The sequence below is a fragment of the Lucilia sericata genome, unplaced genomic scaffold, assembly GCF_015586225.1.
Source record: "Lucilia sericata isolate MDLA Ls3-8-SP2 unplaced genomic scaffold, ASM1558622v1 Contig000961F_arrow, whole genome shotgun sequence".
Lineage (NCBI taxonomy): Eukaryota > Metazoa > Arthropoda > Insecta > Diptera > Calliphoridae > Lucilia > Lucilia sericata.
In genome coordinates this window covers 108,943-132,058 of record NW_023994944.1, presented here as the reverse complement: position 1 = coordinate 132,058, position 23,116 = coordinate 108,943, and the positions used below count along the sequence as shown (strand labels likewise).

Genomic DNA, 23,116 nt, shown 5'->3' with positions numbered 1-23,116 from the left:
GTTAGTTAGTTAGTTAGTTAGTTAGTTAGTAGTTAGTTAGTTAGTTAGTTAGTTAGTTAGTTAGTTAGTTAGTTAGTTAGTTAGTTAGTTAGTTAGTTAGTTAGTTAGTTAGTTAGTTAGTTAGTTAGTTAGTTAGTTAGTTAGTTAGTTAGTTAGTTAGTTAGTTAGTTAGTTAGTTAGTTAGTTAGTTAGTTAGTTAGTTAGTTAGTTAGTTAGTTAGTTAGTTAGTTAGTTAGTTAGTTAGTTAGTTAGTTAGTTAGTTAGTTAGTTAGTTAGTTAGTTAGTAGTTAGTTAGTTAGTTAGTTAGTTAGTTAGTTAGTTAGTTAGTTAGTTAGTTAGTTAGTTAGTTAGTTAGTTAGTTAGTTAGTTAGTTAGTTAGTTAGTTAGTTAGTTAGTTAGTTAGTTAGTTAGTTAGTTAGTTAGTTAGTTAGTTAGTTAGTTAGTTAGTTAGTTAGTTAGTTAGTAGTTAGTTAGTTAGTTAGTTAGTTAGTTAGTTAGTTAGTTAGTTAGTTAGTTAGTTAGTTAGTTAGTTAGTTAGTTAGTTAGTTAGTTAGTTAGTTAGTTAGTTAGTTAGTTAGTTAGTTAGTTAGTTAGTTACAATACAGTTACAATATCTCAATAAGATTTTCCTTGTGGTTTAACAAATCTATTTTCCTTTAAGATCCATTCATAACTTTATGTTAATAACACTATAAATTGCTTGACATATTCACTATATAGACATAGTTCTGAAACTGCTATTGAATTTACAACAAACAGTATCTTTAATTTTCAAGACGATTTAATATAAAACAACAATAGAAAATGTATTTTACCAGAGTCTTCTTCATTTTGGTTATCGCCATTACATTGTGTCTGAACTTCTCAGAAGCTGGAAATCAAGCTGGTGTAAGTTTTCTTATAATATATAATATTTTGTTATAATTTTCTTAATTGGATTTTTTTTTTCCAAATTTAGAAAATCTTAAAAGAAGGTGGTAAGAGATTGCCAACGGTTGTTGCTGGTGGTTATGCTGCCAATTCAACTGTGAACGTGCATGTTAATACGAAGCCCACAAAAGCACCAGGATCTCCCAAGAAGGGATAAATAATTTATTTGTTTTAATAATTGTAAAATTTAACAAATAAAATAAAAATGTAGTTTATTTATAGAAAATTTCGTTTAAAATCGAATTATTAGTGAAAAAAGTAATTTTTAGTAAAAATTGAATTTTTTTTTTGGACAATTGGATTTTTCATAAAAAATATAAAATTTAAATTTTGAGTGATAAATTCAATTTTCGGCAAAAAATCGTATTTTAGTCAAAAGGTAAAATTTTTTATGAAAAATAGAATTTTATTCAAAAAATCAAATTTTTGTATGAAAAATCGAATTTTTATAAAAAATATAATTTTTAATATAGTCTAATCTATAGTCTTCACTATAGTCTAGTCTATAGTCGTTACTATAGTCTAGTCTATAGTCTTCACTATAATCTAGTCTATAGCCTTCACTATAGTCTACTCTATAGTCTTCACTATAGTCTAGTCTATTGTCGTCCTATAGTCTAGTCTATTGTCGTCACTATAGTCCAGTCTATAGTCGTCACTATGGTCTAGTCTATAGTCGTTACTATAGTCTAGTCTATAGTCGTCACTATAGTCTAGTCACTATAGTCTAGTCTATAGTCGTCACTATTGTCTACTCTTTATTTTATTTAGTTTATAGTTGTCACTATAGTCTAGTCTATAGTCGTTACTACAGTCTAGTCTATAGTCTAGTCTATAGTCTAGTCTATAGTCTTCACTATAGTCTAGTCTATAGTCTTCACTATAGTCTTCACTATAGTCTAGTCTATAGTCTTCAATAGTCTAGTCTATAGTCGTTACTATAGTCTATTCTATAGTCGTCACTATAGTCTAGTCTATAGTCGTCACTATAGTCTATTTTATAGTCGTCACTATAGTCTAGTCTATAGTCGTTACTATAGTCTATTCTATAGTCGTCACTATAGTCTATTTTATAGTCGTCACTATAGTCTAGTCTATAGTCGTCACTATAGTCTAGTCTATAGTCGTCACTATAGTCTGGTCTATAGTCGTCACTATAGTTTAGTCTATAGTCGCCACTATAGTCTAGTCTATAGTCGTCACTATTGTCTACTCTGTAGTCTTCACTATAGTCTAGTCTATAGTCTTCACTATTGTCTACTCTATAGTCGTCACTATAGTCTAGGTTATAGTCGTCACTATAGTCTAGTCTATAGTCGTCACTATAGTCTAGTCTATTGTTGTCACTATAGTCTAGTCGATAGTCTTCACTATAGTCTAGTCGATAGTCGTTACTACAGTCTAGTCTATAATCTTCACTATAGTCTAGTCTATAGTCGTTACTATAGTCTAGTCTATAGTCGTTACTATAGTCTAGTCTATAGTCTTCACTATAGTCTAGTCGATAGTCTTCACTATAGTCTAGTCGATAGTCTTCACTATAGTCTAGTCTATAGTCTAGTCTATAGTCTTCACTATAGTCTAGTCTATTGTCATCACTATAGTCTAGTCTATAGTCGTCACTATAGTTCTAGTCCATAGTCGTTACTATAGTTTAGTCTATAGTCGTTACTATAGTCTAGTCTATAGTCGTTATTATAGTCTAGTCTATAGTCGTTACTATAGTCTAGTCTATAGTCGTTACTATAGTCTAGCCTATAGTCGTCACTATAGTCTTGTCTATAGTCGTCACTATAGTCTTGTCTATAGTCGTCACTATAGTCTTCTCTATAGTCGTCACTATAGTCTTCTCTATAGTCTTGACTAGAGTCTAGTCAGTAGTCGTGACTAGTCCAGTCTATAGTCTTAACTATTGTCTAGTCTGTAATTTTGACTATAGTCTAGTCTATAGTTTATAGCTTAATCTATAGTGTTGACGATATTCGAGTCTGTAGCCTCCATTATAGTCGAGGTTATAGCCTGGACTATAGTCGAGTCTCTAGTTGATTTCATTGCCTTGACTTTAGTCTAGTCTATTGACTTGACTATATTCTATAACCTTGACTCTAATGTAGTCTATAGTCAAGACTATCTAATTTGGTTTGTATGTCGACTATAGTCTGGTTTATAGCCTATAGTCTAGTCTATAGTCTAGTCCATCGTCAAGTCTATTGTTTACTTTTTAATATGTTTACATTTAATAAGACAAAAAATCAAACTGCATAAAATCATAAATCTAGTTTATAGTTTATTGACCACTTTTTGTTGTTGTTTTTTTTTTCATTGGCCTCTAAATCATTTTATTGACATTTTACTGTAGTATAAACACAAAAAAATTAAAGAAATGTTTGATAGCAAACTACAGCATACTGTTAGCTGTTATTATAGACAATAAAAATACTGCATACTTTTGGGGGCTTTCGGAAAAAAACTTAAAGTTTTTCTATTGTTAATAAAACAATAAATTTGTAGTGTAGTTCCTTATTTATAAACATATTATTTCACTTTGATCTAAAAGGAAATTCAACAACATACTTATTTTTCATATGGGATGCTGTTGAGTCCTAGGGGGTTTCACAAAAGAAATATGTCACAAACAGAAAAACACGTAGCACCAAATCCTTTAAGATGTTGCACATTTAAAAAATTAAGTGCTTAATGTTCTAAAAAAAGGACAGCAAGAGATATGGAAAAACTTTTGGTGATAAAAAACTTTGTAGTTTTATTGGAATTTAGCCAAATTTGTTTTTTTTTTCTTTTCAAAAATAAATTTATTGTTGAGACTAGTTTTTTCTTGGTTTTCCTTGAGACATATTTTTTTTAAACAAAGAGATTATGAAATAACATGTTATTCTTTTAAGTTTTATGATTAATAGTTTATTGTTTTTTGGTTGAACTCAATATAATTTCATAAGTTAGATAATAAATGGTGGATTTTGAGGCTACGAATATCAATTGGTGTCCAAACCATTACCTTCCTCAATATTATCTTAAAAATTATGTTGCTTTGAAGATGTCTGGTTCATAACATATATAAAGTTGAATAAAATAATTTTATTTCTTGGAAACTTGCCGAGAAAGAAATTACAAACTTTTGTTTGTTTTTGAATTAGTAGAAAAATCAAGCTGAGAACTGAGTTTTGAACTCATAATTTTGAAAGTTAACTAATTTATTTAATTATAATTTAATTAAATTTAAATTCAATGACTTTTGAACTTTTTGACCCCATTAACTTTAAAACATCATAAACATTTTTGCAGACGTTAAATTAAAAATTTTGTTTTATTAAGTTAATATTTAATAATTTTCATTATTTGCAAAAGAATTAATAATAATTATGTTTTAAATAAATAATTTTTTCTCTTTACAGGTATGTTTTACAAAAAACTGCATTTAAAAGGGGCAAGTACTAAATTTTCAAGAAATATTCTAAATAAAATAAATCTATAGTCTAGCCTTTAATCTAATCTATAGTCTAGTCTATAGTCTAGTCTATAGTCTAGTCTATAGTCTAGTCTATAGTCTAGTCTATAGTCTAGTCTATAGTCTAGTCTATAGTCTAGTCTATAGTCTAGTCTATAGTCTAGTCTATAGTCTAGTCTATAGTCTAGTCTATGTCTAGTCTATAGTCTAGTCTATAGTCTAGTCTATAGTCTAGTCTATAGTCTAGTCTAGTCTCTGTCTATAGTCTAGTCTATAGTCTAGTCTATAGTCTAGTCTATAGTCTAGTCTATAGTCTAGTCTATAGTCTAGTCTATAGTCTAGTCTATAGTCTAGTCTATAGTCTAGTCTATAGTCTAGGTCTATAGTCTAGTCTATAGTCTAGTCTATAGTCTAGTCTATAGTCTAGTCTATAGTCTAGTCTATAGTCTAGTCTATAGTCTAGTCTATAGTCTAGTCTATAGTCTAGTCTATAGTCTAGTCTATAGTCTAGTCTATAGTCTAGTCTATAGTCTAGTCTATAGTCTAGTCTATAGTCTAGTCTATAGTCTAGTCTATAGTCTAGTCTATAGTCTAGTCTATAGTCTAGTCTATAGTCTAGTCTATAGTCTAGTCTATAGTCTAGTCTATAGTCTAGTCTATAGTCTAGTCTATAGTCTAGTCTATAGTCTAGTCTATAGTCTAGTCTATAGTCTAGTCTATAGTCTAGTCTATAGTCTAGTCTATAGTCTAGTCTATAGTCTAGTCTATAGTCTAGTCTATAGTCTAGTCTATAGTCTAGTCTATAGTCTAGTCTATAGTCTAGTCTATAGTCTAGTCTATAGTCTAGTCTATAGTCTAGTCTATAGTCTAGTCTATAGTCTAGTCTATAGTCTAGTCTATAGTCTAGTCTATAGTCTAGTCTATAGTCTAGTCTATAGTCTAGTCTATAGTCTAGTCTATAGTCTAGTCTATAGTCTAGTCTATAGTCTAGTCTATAGTCTAGTCTATAGTCTAGTCTATAGTCTAGTCTATAGTCTAGTCTATAGTCTAGTCTATAGTCTAGTTATAGTCTAGTCTATAGTCTAGTCTATAGTCTAGTCTATAGTCTAGTTTATAGTCTAGTCTATAGTCTAGTCTATAGTCTAGTCTATAGTCTGTCTATAGTCTAGTCTATAGTCTAGTCTATAGTCTAGTCTAGTCTATAGTCTAGTCTAGTCTAGTCTAGTCTAGTCTAGTCTAGTCTAGTCTAGTCTAGTCTAGTCTAGACTAGTCTAGTCTAGTCTAGTCTAGTCTATAGTCTAGTCTAGTCTAGTCTAGTCTAGTCTAGTCTATAGTCTAGTCTATAGTCTAGTCTAGTCTATAGTCTAGTCTATAGTCTAGTCTAGTCTATAGTCTAGTCTAGTCTATAGTCTAGTCTAGTCTATAGTCTAGTCTAGTCTATAGTCTAGTCTATAGTCTAGTCTATAGTCTAGTCTATAGTCTAGTCTATAGTCTAGTCTATAGTCTAGTCTATAGTCTAGTCTATAGTCTAGTCTATAGTCTAGTCTATAGTCTAGTCTATAGTCTAGTCTATAGTCTAGTCTATAGTCTAGTCTATAGTCTAGTCTATAGTCTAGTCCAACGGTTCCCAAAAGGGGGTCCGCGGACCCCTAGTGGTCCGTAGCAAAATCCTAGGGGGTCCGCGAAGACGAACGAAAAAAATCATGAATAAAAAATATTATCTATATGTTAGAAAATATTAAAAATATCTCCAAATTTGTCATAAATACTAAAATACACAATTTTTATTCAATAATCCCAGATTTGTTTGTGACTCTTTGAATTTTATTGTTTCGGTCGTTTATCAGGATGAAGCTAGGCCTTACAAATTTATTGTTTCACTTTTATAAAGTAAAGTATTACGTGATTTGTAATTTTTATAAATGTATGTATATGTATCGAAATAAATGTTTTTATAGCAGACGGATAATGATTTGCCTTAGAATTAAATACTGATACTGATATCCCAGGTTAGGTCACATTTCATAATATTTTTTTAAATTGTAAGCAAAAGTGTTAATCTAGTTAATTTTAAATATAAATATTCCATTCCGACGTGATACACAGATTTTAACTTCATTTTGTTGTCCAATATTATTAAATCAACATCAGAAAATTCATAGCGTTTTGCGTAAATAGTCAAAACCACGCAGTAAAATAATTCGTAGGTATTTTAAAATTCAAAATTAAGATCCAAATTCACAGTACATTCGCAAAGAGTTCAGGTAATATTTTATGTGGGTAACGCATTCCGCAACAACATCGAAGAAGTCTAACTTTCACATATTTTCTCGAAAACTTAGCTTACATACTCAGCTCACTCCTATGCAATCGCAAAAAAATTTAGAAACATGACTCTTTAAGCACATGTCGACAATACTTGATAAAGAAACCTTTTCTATACCTTGACGAGAAATGAACATGAAAGCTCTCACGATCATAAAATTAAACATCATGTTAGAAGTCATTCTATATTTAAAACCATGCAATTGAAAACATCTCCGATCTCAATGTACCGGAATATTTTATAGGGTTTATGGACCAGGACTAAGACAATTTTCGGACGAACAATTACACAGTGATACAGCAAAAAAATGCGGGGGTTCTCATATACCAATTCCATTTCGTTATAGTCCATAGAGTAGGAATATATTTTTAATTTTTCCCGATCACTTCGTTTAGTTCCTTTTTAAGAGCAAAAGATGTGAAAAAGAGCTATTTTTGAAGTTTTAACTTTAAAAAAATATATTTATGGTAGTTTGCAACCGATTTTCAAATTGGATATTTTGTTTTAAAGATACAAGTGTTGTCTTTCAACCCAAAAAAATAAATCCAAAATTTATGATTAATGTCTTGGTTACGGTCATTTAAGTAAAAAAACTCACATTTTTTTCACAATTTTTAATTTTCATACTGCTCTACGTTGGCCATGAAGCAGTAACTTTAGCTTTTATTACATTTGAAAAAAGGCACATTAAGTTGGGTTTCCAATGATGGTCAATTTATGATAATCGATGAAAAAGGTTATGAGTTGTGCTAAGTTTTATAAAAATATAGCATATTTCTTCCATACAAAAACGTTCATGTTTCTGGTTTTCTTTGTAACAAGTTTCAAAAATGTTTATAAACATTTTTATACAAAAATTAATTTGTATGGAGAAAACCAAAAATTCGAGGAACATGCTATTAGAAAAATTGACATAAATCATCCAGTTTTTCATAGATTTTTATGAAATAACAAGTTTTAGAAACCTTCCTTTATGTGATTCTTCAGGAAAGTAATAAAAGATGAACTCACTGCCTCAAGGTCAAAGTAGAGTATGATGAAAATGAAATTTTTTTAAAAAAGTGTGAGTTTTTTTACTTAAACGACCGTAACCAGACATTTGACCATAAATTTTGGATTTCTTTTTTTGGATTAAAAGACACTTGTATCATTAAAAAAAATATCGGATTTGAAAATCGGATGAAAACTACTAAACTTATGATTTTTCAAATTTAAAACTTCAAAAATGGCTCTTTTTCGCATCTTTTGCTCTTAAAAAGTAAGTTAACGAAGTGATAGGGGAAAACTAAAAATATATTCGTACTCTATGGACTATAACGAAATAGAATTGGTATATGAGAACGCCTGCATTTTATTTTTCTTCACTTTTGTATCACAGTGTTATTTATAACAATAAGATATCAAAATATGTATGGGGGTCCGTGAAATTAAATAAATTCCTCAAGGGGTCCGCGAAGTAAAAAACGGTGGGAACCGCTGGTCTAGTCTATAGTCCAGTTTATAGTCCTTCATATAAAATAGGCTACATTTTTGACAGTAGTCTATTTTATAGTCTTGACTATAGTTTATTCTTTAGTCTATAGTTTATTCTATAGGCCATTTTATAGTACTACCCACGGTCTGGTAAATAGCCTGGTGTATAATCTGATAAATATTATTATAAATAATAATATGAGATATATTTTTATTAAATTAAAAATGTATTGGATATTTTCCAATTTCGTTGTGGTTTAGAATGGTTTACATAGAAAAACCAGCTTTTAATAATTCTGCGGTCTTATATAAATTTCCCCATTTATGAATCATTTGTTCAATATCAAACCACGAAGGGTGTTGAAAAAAGTGGTAATTTTCCGCAAAGAACTAAAACCTTTAATAATTCTCGTACTTTCTAATACAAAATTTTCGTAAAACCCTTTACGAAAAGAAGTATTATTTTTCATTAGTAGAATACTTTTAAAAATATAAGTAAAATTTGTGTACAACAACAAGTCGTTGTTTTGATCTCTAGAGTCCGGTCTATTCTTTGGACTAAAGTGTGACATAAAGTCACACATAGTATGGTTTATAGTATTGTCTATAGTCTAGTCTAGTTCAGTATATAATCTGATTTAGAGTCTAATGAATAATCTAGTTAATAGTATAGTCTATAGTCTGATCTAAAATTTTGTTAATAGTCTGTTCTAAACTCTGATCTGGTCTATAGCCTGGGCTATAGTTTAGTATATACCCTAGCCTATAAATTTGTTTTTAGTCCGTCTGATCTATAGTCTTGTCAATGATATGCCCTTTGTCCGCGTGATTTTCAGACTGAAACTTTTTCAAATTTCTAAACACTTTTTGAAACACCCTTTGACAATTTCCTACCCCATGTCCATTATCATCATGTATATAAACCGATTCTGTAAATGTAATTTCAACAAATTACATTGATCCTTTCGACAATAATATTAACATCATGAAAGTCTTTTATAACTTCTTAATCGTTTTGGTCATTTTAGCCATTTCTATGGTTACTATTGAGGCAGGAGGTCAATTCTCAAAACCCGTCCGTAGTGATGTTGATGTAAAAGTAAGTTAAGTCAGAAAAAATTTGTAAAAAAAAAACTAATTTAAAATTTTCTTCATAGCCAACCAAGGAAATTAAAGAAAAGATCGTAACCAAAGGAGCCACCACTGACTATAAACCTAAGAAAGGATAAATACAAAAATATTTTATATAATTTTAAAAATTCCAAAATTCATTCAATAAAATTATGAAATGATGATTTCAAAAAATTAAAACAAGTTTTTGCATTAGAAATCCTAAATTTGTTTAAATGTAGATTCCATAGGTCATTATATATAATTTTTTGAAAACTTTCACCAAAAGTTCAGTTTTTCACCAGATCAATAACTTTTTTTGACACATCCTTTGAAATTACTCTTTTAAACCAATTTTAACAAATCACTTAATAGGTTTCCACCTTGAGATTATCATTAAGAGTTCTTTTTACAATTTCTGTTTCATGTTGACAATTTCATCAATTACTCTCCTTACTATTGACGCGCTTACTATTAGGCTATAGACTACACTATAGACTTGGCTATAGAATAGAATATAGACTTCACTATAGAGTATAATATAGATTAGACTATAGAGCAGACTGTAGACTAGACTGTAGACTTGATTATAGAGTACACTGTAGATTAGACTATATACTAGACTATAGACGAGACTATAGACGAGACTATAGACGAGACTATAGACGAGACTATAGACGAGACTATAGACTAGACTATAGACTAGACTATAGACTAGACTATAGACTAGACTATAGACTAGACTATAGACTAGACTATAGACTAGACTATAGACTAGACTATAGACTAGACTAGACTAGACTATAGACTATAGACTAGACTATAGACTAGACTATAGACTAGACTATAGACTAGACTATAGACTAGACTATAGACTAGACTATAGACTAGACTATAGACTAGACTATAGACTAGACTATAGACTAGACTATAGACTAGACTATAGACTAGACTATAGACTAGACTATAGACTAGACTATAGACTAGACTAGACTAGACTATAGACTAGACTATAGACTAGACTATAGACTAGACTATAGACTAGACTATAGACTAGACTATAGACTAGACTATAGACTAGACTATAGACTAGACTATAGACTAGACTATAGACTAGACTATAGACTAGACTATAGACTAGACTATAGACTAGACTATAGACTAGACTATAGACTAGACTATAGACTAGACTATAGACTAGACTATAGACTAGACTATAGACTAGACTATAGACTAGACTATAGACTAGACTATAGACTAGACTATAGACTAGACTATAGACTAGACTATAGACTAGACTATAGACTAGACTATAGACTAGACTATAGACTAGACTAGACTAGACTATAGACTAGACTATAGACTAGACTATAGACTAGACTATAGACTAGACTATAGACTGACTATAGACTAGACTATAGACTAGACTATAGACTAGACTATAGACTAGACTATACACTAGACTATACACTAGACTATAGACTAGACTATAGACTAGACTATAGACTAGACTATAGACTAGACTATAGACTAGACTATAGACTAGACTATAGACTAGACTATAGACTAAACTATAAGCTAGACTATAAGCTAGACTATAGACTAGACTATAGACTAGACTATAGACTAGACTATAGACTAGACTATAGACTAGACTATAGACTAGACTATAGACTAGACTAGACTAGACTAGAGACTAGACTATAGACTAGACTATAGACTAGACTATAGACTAGACTAAACTATAGACTAGACCAGACTGTACACTAGACTATAGATTAGACTATATATTATTTTATACACTACACTATGTCAAAAAAACAAATAACTTTTGTTAAAGTCAACACACGTACATAATACATATGTATAGGCATTCTTTATTATTATTTAAAACAATTTAAAATTTGCCTGCTACTTGTCTTACAGCTTCCCGGCCAGTAGCGGCTCCTACATGTTTGGCAACTTCGACCTATTTTAGAGAAATGCAAGATGATTAACATTTAGAAATTTTAAAATAAAAAATTCTCTTACACCAGCAGCTGTTTTCTTGCCACCTTTAGCTTCAGTGTGTAAAGCAGTGTGTAACGATGGCAAATACTAATAGATTTAAAAGATTCATTGTGAAAGTTTTAATAATTATAAATTATAATTAAATTTGTAAGCCGTTTTTATACTACGGAACAATATACATATAGACCATATAGACAATATCTGATAGACATTTATAAACATTTTGAATATAAATTGTGGTTTAACATATTGGAAAATTTTCTTTATGAATTATAAATATTGTTCTTAAATAAATATTGTGTAATTAAAAATATTTATTGCGTTTTAGTTTTTAAAGGGTTACAACAACATGTTATGAACGTTTCCTTATTTACATCACGATTTTGTCGCAGACAACTGAGTGTTGTTTTCCCTCGCGAACCATTCGCGAAAAAATTTGAAACAAATTCGAAAGCTTTATAATTTTTTGTTAAGAAAAGTGTAAATATTTTAAAAATGTTTGAATACTACTATTTGCTTAATTCAATACTAACTTCGAGAGTTTTTTTTTTATAATTATTATGTGACTCATTCTTTTACATTTTATAAAAATACAATCAATCTATATAATTTTTTTAATTTATCACCCCTGTTAAACAAATTTCGAGATTAAACTATAGACTCGACTAGACTACAGACTACACAATAGAGTACACTACAAATTAAACTTTAGACTGGACTATAGACTAAAATATAGACTAGATTATAGACTAAACTATACACTAGACTACAGACTCGACTAATATACTATATTAGACTATAGACTAAACTATAGACTAAACTATAGACTAAACTATAGACTAGACTATAGACCCGACTAAAGACTAAAATATAGACTAGACTATCGACTGGAATATAGACTTGACTAGACTAAAGACTATACTTTAAACTAGAATGTCGACTATAGACTAGATTATAGAATAGACTAAATACTAGACTATAGACTCGACTATAGACTAGGCTATAGACTCGACTATAGACCAGGCTATAGACTAGACTATAGACTCGGCTATAGACTAGACTATAGACTCGGCTATAAACTATAGACTAGACTATATACATGACTATGGACTAGACTATATACTAGACTGTAGACTAGACTTTAGACTAGACCATAGACTGGACTATATACTAGACTACAGACTAGACTATAGACTAGACTATAGACTATACTATAGACTAGACTATAGACTAGACTATAGACTAGACTATAGACTAGACTATAGACTAGACTATAGACTAGACTATAGACTAGACTCTAGACTATAGACTAGACTATAGACTAGACTATAAACTAGACTATAGACTAGACTATAGACTAGACTATAGACAAGACTGTAGACTAGACTATAGACTAGACTATAGACTAGACTATAGACTAGACTATAGACTAGACTATAGGCTAGACTATAGACTAGACTATAGGCTAGACTATAGACTAGACTATAGACTAGACTATAGACTAGACTATAGACTAGACTATAGAATAGACTATAGACTAGACTATAGGCTAGACTATAGACTAGACTATAGACTAGACTATAGACTAGACTATAGACTAGACTATAGACTAGACTTTAGACTAGACTATAGACTAGACTATAGACTAGACTATAGACTAGACTATAGACTAGACTATAAACTAGGCTATAAACTAAACTATAGACTAGACAATAGACTAGACTGTAGACTAGACCATAGACTAGACTATAGACTAGACTATAGACTAGACTATAGACTAGACTATAGACTAGACTATAGACTAGACTATAGACTAGACTATAGACTAGCTATAGACTAGACTATAGACTAGACTATAGACTAGACTATAGACTAGACTATAAACTACAGACTACACAATACAGTACACTACAAATTAAACTTTAGACTGGACTATAGACAAAAATATAGACTAGATTATAGACTAAACTATAGACTAGACTACAGACTCGGCTAATATACTATATTAGACTATAGACTAAACTACAGACTAGACTATATACCCGACTAAAGACTAGAATATAGACTAGACTATCGACTGGAATATAGACTTGACTAGACTAAAGACTATACTTTAAACTAGAATGTCGACTATAGACTAGATTATAGAATAGACTAAATACTAGACTATAGACTCGACTATAGACTAGGCTATAGACTCGACTATAGACCAGGCTATAGACTAGACTATAGACTCGGCTATAGACTAGACTATAGACTCGGCTATAAACTATAGACTAGACTATATACATGACTATGGACTAGACTATATACTAGACTGTAGACTAGACTTTAGACTAGACTATAGACTAGACTATAGACTAGACTATAGACTATACTATAGACTAGACTATAGACTAGACTATAGACTAGACTATAGACTAGACTATAGACTAGACTATAGATTAGACTATAGACTAGACTATAGACTAGACTATAGACTAGACTATAGACTAGACTATAGACTAGACTATAGACTAGACTATAGACTAGACTATAGACTAGACTCTAGACTATAGACTAGACTCTAGACTATAGACTAGACTATAGACTAGACTATAGACTAGACTATAGACTAGACTATATACTAGACTATAAACTAGACTATAGACTAGACTATAGACTAGACTATAGACAAGACTGTAGACTAGACTATAGACTAGACTATGGACTAGACTATAGACTAGACTATAGACTAGACTAGACTATAGACTAGACTATAGACTAGACTATAGACTAGACTATAGACTAGACTATAGACTAGACTTTAGACTAGACTATAGACTAGACTATAGACTAGACTATAGACTAGACTATAAACTAGGCTATAAACTAAACTATAGACTAGACTATTGACTAGACTGTAGACTAGACTAGACTATAGACTAGACTATAGACTAGACTATAGACTAGACTATAGACTAGACTATAGACTAGACTATAGACTAGACTATAGACTAGACTAGACTATAGACTAGACTAGACTATTGACTAGACTGTAGACTAGACTAGACTATAGACTAGACTATAGACTAGACTATAGACTAGACTATAGACTAGACTATAGACTAGACTATAGACTAGACTATAGACTAGACTATAGACTAGACTATAGACTAGACTATAGACTAGACTATAGACTAGACTATAGACTAGACTATAGACTAGACTATAAACTAAACTATAGACTAGACTATAGAGTACACTATAGACTACACTATAGACTACACTATAGACTACACCATAGACTACACTATAGACTACACTATAGACTACACTATAGACTACACTATAGACTACACTATAGACTTGTCTATATATAATGCAGAAATAATCCAGTGACCACAATTAGTCATTAACTATTTCTGCATTTTTAATAAACTCAGTATTTTCAGCATTAGTATAAAAGCATGGAACAATTTCAAAACTATTAGTATAAAAAAAAAGGAAAAAATTCTGTAAAACCGGGAAAACCGGGAAAAACTGTAAGTTTTGAAGTTGTGTTTAATATTTGATCAGTTTTTAAACTTTTCTTCCATAGTCTCCTTCTGTCAGTAATGGTGGCCATAAAGGAGGATATTACGGTAACGGGGGTCATGGAAGTCATTCCACTAAGGAAAAGGAATCAGTTACTGTAGTCTAGAGTGAAAAAGACAACAATTGTTGGCTTACCCCCCATTTTACCACCTCCAGTTATCGTTCAACCGGTAGTTATTCTTCCAGTTTAGAAAATTTTTGTATGAGAACTGTTAATATATTTTAAAGTTAAAAAATAACTAGACATGGTGAAAATGGGGGTTAGTTAGTTTAATAAGTGATTTAATAGTTTTTCAGATTATGATCAAATATTGGAAATAAAGTAAATTTTATGTTTTCAAATATTCTTTACTTTTTGGTAACTGAGTAATTCTAAACTTTGGATCTGGCTAAGTGCAAAGGACTAGACTACATACAAGACTATATACTAGACTATATACTAGACTATATACTTGAATATATACTAGACTATAGACTAGCCTATAGACTAGACTATAGACTACACTATAGACTAGACTATAGACTAGACTATAGACTACACTATAGACTAGACTATAGACTAAACTATAGACTAGACTATAGACTAGACTATAGACTAGACTATAGACTAGACTATAGACTAGACTATAGACTAGACTATAGACTAGACTATAGACTAGACTATAGACTAGACTATAGACTAGACTATAGACTAGAATAGACTAGACTATAGACTAGACTATAGACTAGACTATAGACTAGACTATAGACTAGACTATAGACTAGACTATAGACTAGACTATAGACTAGACTATAGACTAGACTATAGACTAGACTATAGACTAGACTATAGACTAGACTATAGACTAGACTATAGACTAAGAGACTATAGACTAGACTATAGACTAGACTATAGACTAGACTATAGACTAGACTATAGACTAGACTATAGACTAGACTATAGACTAGACTATAGACTAGACTATAGACTAGACTATAGGACTAGACTATAGACTAGACTATAGACTAGACTATAGACTAGACTATAGACTAGACTATAGACTAGACTATAGACTAGACTATAGACTAGACTATAGACTAGACTATAGACTAGACTATAGACTAGACTATAGACTAGACTATAGACTAGACTATAGACTAGACTATAGACTAGACTTAGACTAGACTATAGACTAGACTATAGACTAGACTATAGACTAGACTATAGACTAGCTATAGACTAGACTATAGACTAGACTAATAGACTAGACTATAGACTAGACTATAGACTAGACTATAGACTAGACTATACTAGACTAGACTACTAGACTGGACTATAGACTAGACTATAGACTAGACTATAGACTAGACTATAGACTAGACTATAGACTAGACTATAGACTAGACTATAGACTAGACTATAGACTAGACTATAGACTAGACTATAGACTAGACTATAGACTAGACTATAGACTAGACTATATACTAGACTTGACTATAAAATGGACCTATGGACTAGACTATAGATTAGGCTATGGACTTCACTTTAGAACAGGCTATAGACTTCACTATAGCTTAGGTTATAAAAAGTCTTTAGAAGAAATTGCCAATTTTTGCCTTAAATTTTATTTCAATTATTTCTGTATTCAAATTTATCAAAATTTCAAGTCCAAATGGCATATGCCCGGTTTATCTTGATTTTTATTCCACTGGGCAATTTCAAAAGGATTGACAGCCGTATTAAACTGAAATTATAAATAAGATTTAATTTAAAACATAAACTAAATATATTTACTTTCTTAAAAATCTTACCATATTCTCAAATATACATTAAAACATTATAAATGCATATAATTTTAGAAAATATTGATAATATGCCATTTTAAGAGTTGACAATAATTGTTTGAGGTTCCTTTTACAATAAGAATATGATATCAGTTTACTCGGCTGTATAGATTTTATGACTTTTTATTTAGTATTGATTAAATATGAATAATAGGTTTTGATTTAAAAATAAAGTTGTGGTATTTTTTTTAGCAGAATTGTGCAAAGATATCTGATGATTTTGATACTAATTTTTAAAATATGTATATGTTCATGCAATCAGTCTGAATAAATATTTTAGTCCATATATTATTTCATTTTTTTATAAACTATAATACCGATAACGATCGCTATTATAACTATAAGTAGTGCTACAATAATTATTATTTGATTTTTAGCATAACTAGATTTTTCGATTATATGTTTCCTATTGATATATTGTTGGGTTTTAAAAAGATTATGTTGATGTATAGTGGATGTCGGGTAACCAAGCTGTAAAGAAATGTAAAATCTTTGATATCATAAATATTAAGAAAGGTAAACAAAGGCAATTGATACCCCACTTTTTATAGAAATCAACAATTTTATTATAAGGTTAAACAATTTTAAAAATAAATCAATGAAACTGTTATAAACAAATTTTGTTTTACTGCTTACCAAACCCAATTTTGAAGAATGGCTTAAAGCCCTATTTCCTGAGTAATGTAGAATTTTCGCTTGTTTAAAGCTTTTATTCTTACGTTGTATATTCTAAAATGTTTTTAAAATAATTTTTATTGTAGCTTAAATAACTTAAAATACTTACATTATCATCGCCTCTGTGATGATGTTCGAGATTCAACTTTAAACAAAATAATTTAATTAAAATCTTAGTATAATGAGAACTCTATAAAATTATTAATAGAACTGAACTAGAACTGAACTAGAACTGAACTAGAACTGAACTAGAACTAAACTAGAACTGAACTAGAACTGAACTAGAACTGAACTAGAACTGAACTAGAACTGAACTAAACTGAACCTAAACTGAACCTAAACTGAACTAGAACTGAACTAGAATGGAACTAGAACTGACCTAGAACGAACTAAACTGACTAGAACTGACTAGAATGAACTAGAACTGAACTAGAACTGAACTAGAACTGAACTAGAACTGAACTAGAACTGAACTAGAACTGAACTAGAACTGAACTAGAACTGAACTAGAACTGAAACTAGAATTGAACTAGAACTGAACTAGAACTGAACTAGAACTGAACTAGAACTGTAACTAGAAACTGAACTAGAACTGCTAGACTGAACTAGAACTGAACTAGAACTAAACTAGAACGAACTAGAACTGACTAGAACTGAACTAGAACTGAACTAGAACTGAACTAGAACTGAACTAGAACTGAACTAGAACTGAACTAGAACTGAACTAGAACTGAACTAGAACTGAACTAGAACTGAACTAGAACTGAACTAGAACTGAACTAGAACTGAACTAGAACTGAACTAGAACTGAAACTAGAACTGAACTAGAACTGAACTAGAACTGAACTAGAACTGAACTAGAACTGAACTAGAACTGAACTAGAACTGAACTAGAACTGAACTAGAACTGAACTAGAACTGAACTAGAACTGAACTAGAACTGAACTAGAACTGAACTAGAACTGAACTAGAACTGAACTAGAACTGAACTAGAACTGAACTAGAACTGAACTAGAACTGAACTAGAACTGAACTAGAACTGAACTAGAACTGAACTAGAACTGAACTAGAACTGAACTAGAACTGAACTAGAACTGAACTAGAACTGAACTAGAACTGAACTAGAACTGAACTAGAACTGAACTAGAACTGAACTAGAACTAGAACTGAACTAGAACTGAACTAGAACTGAACTAGAACTGAACTAGAACTGAACTAGAACTGAACTAGAACTGAACTAGAACTGAACTAGAACTGAACTAGAACTGAACTAGAACTGAACTAGAACTGAACTAGAACTGAACTAGAACTGAACTAGAACTGAACTAGAACTGAACTAGAACTGAACTAGAACTGAACTAGAACTGAACTAGAACTGAACTAGAACTGAACTAGAACTGAACTAGAACTGAACTAGAACTGAACTAGAACTGAACTAGAACTGAACTAGAACTGAACTAGAACTGAACTAGAACTGAACTAGAACTGAACTAGAACTGAACTAGAACTGAACTAGAACTGAACTAGAACTGAACTAGAACTGAACTAGAACTGAACTAGAACTGAACTAGAACTGAACTAGAACTGAACTAGAACTGAACTAGAACTGAACTAGAACTGAACTAGAACTGAACTAGACTGAACTAGAACTGAACTAGAACTGAACTAGAACTGAACTAGAACTGAACTAGAACTGAACTAGAACTGAACTAGAACTGAACTAGAACTGAACTAGAACTGAACTAGAACTGAACTAGAACTGAACTAGAACTGAACTAGAATTGTCTAGAACTGAACTAGAACTGAACTAGAACTGAACTAGAACTGAACTAGAATTGAACTAGAACTGAACTAGAAATGAACTAGAACTGAACTAGAACTGTACTAGAACTGAACTAGAACTGAACTAGAACTGAACTAGAATTGAACCAGAACGGAACTAGAACTGAACCAGAACTGAACTAGAACTGAACTAGAACTGAACTAGAACTGAACTAGAACTGAACTAGAACTGAACTAGAACTGAACTAGAACTGAACTAGAACTGAACTAGAACTGAACTAGAACTGAACTAGAACTGAACTAGAACTGAACTAGAACTGAACTAGAACTGAACTAGAACTGAACTAGAACTGAACTAGAACTGAACTAGAACTGAACTAGAACTGAACTAGAACTGAACTAGAACTGAACAAGAACTACTCTTACCGTTTGGTTTTTGTCATCAGCTGAATGTCCAATATTATTTGACGATTTAGGATTGAAGCCATAGTTTGGCAAAATCGAAGTTCGGTTGATAATTGGATTATAGCCAGCTTTATGCGGTTGTATATTTGAACCGATCTTAGTTCCAAAATTCTATGAAATTTAAATCAGAAAAATGTAAACAAAACTTCTTAAATAAATGGTCATAAGTATATACCGATTCATGGTTATAATATGGATTATAAGCTGGTTGTTTGGTTTGTGAAACCATATCTATAACGGACGATGTTTGAGATTTCTATAAATACATTAATATTAAGAGATTACTGTACTTCTTTAAAAAAGAGTATTAGGTTATGAGAAGTCCAAAGCTTATTAAATATAGTAACTTACAGCTCCAGTTTCATAAGCAGATTGCTCAATTAGTGTACCACTAATATTCGAGGTGATTTGTCTTTTCTATAAAAAATATGAAATTTATTTATAAACGTTTAAAAATAATAACTTTTCCCACTTTTCTTGCATTATAAAATGGATTATAGGCTGGTTGTTTGGTGGGTGTAGTCAACAGCGATCCAGAGCGTAAAGCTGATTTACTCTCGGCAATACTAATAATGGGTTTATTGGAAGCGTCTTTATATGCAGCATATTTGTTAAGTGATGTTGAGGGGAGAGCATATTGTGGTTTATTCTAAAAAATATGCGTAATAATTAATTAATATAGAAAATAAGTTTTTTTAATTCTTACCAATCCTAAATGAAAAGCGGTTTTACCATCTGCTATACTAAGTAAAGTTATCGTTAAATACAACACCACTCTGTTTCGGAACATCAAATCCAATATTCTGAACGATATATTAATTTAGAAGTTTTTATAAAATTTGTCCAATTCTTTGTAACAACATTTATGTAGTTTTTGCATGCGAAGTTCTGTTCTAGTCCAATTCTAGTTCAGTTCTTGTTTCAATTGCGGTTCAGTTCTAGTCATGTTATAGATAAATTCTACTACAGTTCTGGTTCAGTTCTGTTTCAGTTCTGTTTCAGTTCTAGTTCAGTCCTAGTTCAGTTCTAGTTCAGTTCTAGTTCAGTTCAGTTCAGTTCTAGTTCAGTTCTAGTTCAGTTCTAGTTCAGTTCTAGTTCAGTTCTAGTTCAGTTCAAGTTCAGTTCTAGTTCAGTTCTAGTTCAGTTCTAGTTCAGTTCAGTTCTAGTTCAGTTCTAGTTCAGTTCTAGTTCAGTTCTAGTTCAGTTCTAGATCAGTTCTGTTTCAATTCTAGTTCAGTTCTAGTTCAGTACTAGTTCTGTTCTAGTTCAGTTCTAGTTCAGTTCTAGTTCAGTTCTAGTTCAGTTCTAGTTCAGTTCTAGTTCAGTTCTAGTTCAGTTCTAGTTCAGTTCTAGTTCAGTTCTAGTTCAGTTCTAGTTCAGTTCTAGTTCAGTTCTAGTTCAGTTCTAGTTCAGTTCTAGTTCAGTTCTAGTTCAGTTCTAGTTCAGTTCTAGTTCAGTTCTAGTTCAGTTCTAGTTCAGTTCTAGTTCAGTTCTAGTTCAGTTCTAGTTCAGTTCTAGTTCAGTTCTAGTTCAGTTCTAGTTCAGTTCTAGTTCAGTTCTAGTTCAGTTCTAGTTCAGTTCTAGTTCAGTTCTAGATCAGTTCTGTTTCAGTTCTGTTTCAATTCTAGTTCAGTTCTAGTTCAGTTCTAGTTCAGTACTAGTTCTGTTCTAGTTCAGTTCTAGTTCAGTTCTAGTTCAGTTCTAGTTCAGTTCTAGTTCAGTTCTAGTTCAGTTCTAGTTCAGTTCTAGTTCAGTTCTAGTTCAGTTCTAGTTCAGTTCTAGTTCAGTTCTAGTTCAGTTCTAGTTCAGTTCTAGTTCAGTTCTAGTTCAGTTCTAGTTCAGTTCTAGTTCAGTTCTAGTTCAGTTCTAGTTCAGTTCTAGTTCAGTTCTAGTTCAGTTCTAGTTCAGTTCTAGTTCAGTTCTAGTTCAGTTCTAGTTCAGTTCTAGTTCAGTTCTAGTTCAGTTCTAGTTCAGTTCTAGTTCAGTTCTAGTTCAGTTCTAGTTCAGTTCTAGTTCAGTTCTAGTTCAGTTCTAGTTCAGTTCTAGTTCAGTTCTAGTTCAGTTCTAGTTCAGTTCTAGTTCAGTTCTAGTTCAGTTCTAGTTCAGTTCTAGTTCAGTTCTAGTTCTGTTTAGTTCTGTTCTAGTTCTGTTCTAGTTCTGTTCTAGTTCTGTTCTAGTTCTAGTTCAGTTCTAGTTCTAGTTCAGTTTGTTTTGTTCTAGTTCAGTTCTAGTTCAATTCTAGTTCAGTTCTAGTTTTGTTCTAGTTCAGTTCTAGTTCAATTCTAGTTCAGTTCTAGTTCAGATCTAGTTCAGTTCCAGTTCAGTTCTAGTTCAGTTCTAGTTCAGTTCTAGTTCAGTTCTAGTTCAGTTCTAGTTAAGTTCTAGTTCAGTTCTAGTTCAGTTCTAGTTCAGTTCTAGTTCAGTTCTAGTTCAGTTCTAGTTCAGTTCTAGTTCAGTTCCAGTTCCAGTTCAGTTCTAGTTCAGTTCTAGTTCAGTTCTAGTTCAGTTCTAGTTCAGTTCTAGTTCAATTCTAGTTCAGTTCTAGTTCAGTTCTAGTTCAGTACTAGTTCTAGTTCTAGTTCATTTCTAGTTCAGTTCTAGTTCAGTTCTAGTTCAGTTCTAGTTCAGTTCTAGTTCAGTTCTAGTTCAGTTCTAGTTCAGTTCTAGTTCAGTTCTAGTTCATTTCTAGTTCAGTTCTAGTTCAGTTCTAGTTCAGTTCTAGTTCTAGTTCAGTTCTAGTTCAGTTCTAGTTCAGTTCTAGTTCAGTTCTAGTTCAGTTCTAGTTCAGTTCTAGTTCAGTTCTAGTTCAGTTCTAGTTCAGTTCTAGTTCAGTTCTAGTTCAGTTTTAGTTCAGTTCTAGTTCAGTTCTAGTTCAGTTCTAGTTCAGTTCTAGTTCAGTTCTAGTTCAGTTCTAGTTCAGTTCTAGTTCAGTTCTAGTTCAGTTCTAGTTCAGTTCTAGTTCAGTTCTAGTTCAGTTCTAGTTCAGTTCTAGTTCAGTTCTAGTTCAGTTCTAGTTCAGTTCTAGTTCAGTTCTAGTTCAGATCTAATTCAGTTATATGTTCCGTTCTGGTTTAGTTCTAATTCGGTCGTTCTACACGATCACACATACTCACCGTCGATGGCCTGTTACTGGATCCATAACGATTTGTACTTTTTTGGTGAAAATTGTTACCAGTACTTGCACTGCTGAATGGTCTTGCAGCTTGTGCTTGTAAAATTTAGACACAAGTATATTAATAAATATTTGTACTGAGTTGGAAATTTATTTCTGAATATCATTATTTATTAATAACTATTTTTTATATTTAATTAATTTATTTTAAGCCACAATGTCTGATATATAGTACCACAATGGCACTTAAACTTATACTAGATTTATTAACTGAAATAATTCTACTTTATACTAACGTAAAATGAAATTTATTAAGATTTTTAATGAAAAAGATCCCTATGTTAAATATAAATTTCTTAGAAGTGAAAAA

General features: G+C 31.1%; 2 protein-coding genes and 2 long non-coding RNA genes across 5 annotated transcripts in view; 2 read left to right on the top strand and 2 right to left on the bottom strand.

Annotated features, from left to right (window-relative positions):
- LOC119609324 (centrosomal protein of 104 kDa) overlaps positions 1-23,116 on the top strand; it is a 79,988-nt gene that overhangs the window by 41,603 nt on the left and 15,269 nt on the right. The gene's annotated exons all lie outside the window — the stretch shown is intronic.
- Positions 11,132-11,491, bottom strand: LOC119609338. Its single transcript, XR_005231914.1, has 2 exons — positions 11,334-11,491; positions 11,132-11,271 (listed from the first exon to the last, which is right to left on the bottom strand). It is a non-coding gene; the product is annotated as an uncharacterized LOC119609338 (long non-coding RNA).
- Positions 14,701-15,226, top strand: LOC119609339. Its single transcript, XR_005231915.1, has 2 exons — positions 14,701-14,836; positions 14,893-15,226. It is a non-coding gene; the product is annotated as an uncharacterized LOC119609339 (long non-coding RNA).
- Positions 16,982-22,959, bottom strand: LOC119609325. Its single transcript, XM_037964064.1, has 9 exons — positions 22,748-22,959; positions 20,341-20,437; positions 20,107-20,283; positions 19,986-20,051; positions 19,810-19,890; positions 19,596-19,745; positions 17,497-17,532; positions 17,349-17,441; positions 16,982-17,183 (listed from the first exon to the last, which is right to left on the bottom strand). The coding sequence occupies exons 1-9, from the start codon at positions 22,771-22,773 to the stop codon at positions 17,001-17,003; spliced, it is 909 nt and encodes a 302-aa protein (XP_037819992.1). The 5' UTR covers positions 22,774-22,959; the 3' UTR covers positions 16,982-17,000.

Excerpts from the sequence above, each read along its gene's own strand:
- LOC119609325 (XM_037964064.1), bottom strand. The coding sequence starts at position 22,773 with ATGGATCCAGTAACAGGCCATCGACG. Across the intron at positions 20,284-20,340 it reads CCGCTTTTCATTTAGGATTG|AATAAACCACAATATGCTCT; the intron begins GTAAGAATTAAA and ends CATATTTTTTAG. Across the intron at positions 20,052-20,106 it reads CATTTTATAATGCAAGAAAA|AAAAGACAAATCACCTCGAA; the intron begins GTGGGAAAAGTT and ends TATTTTTTATAG.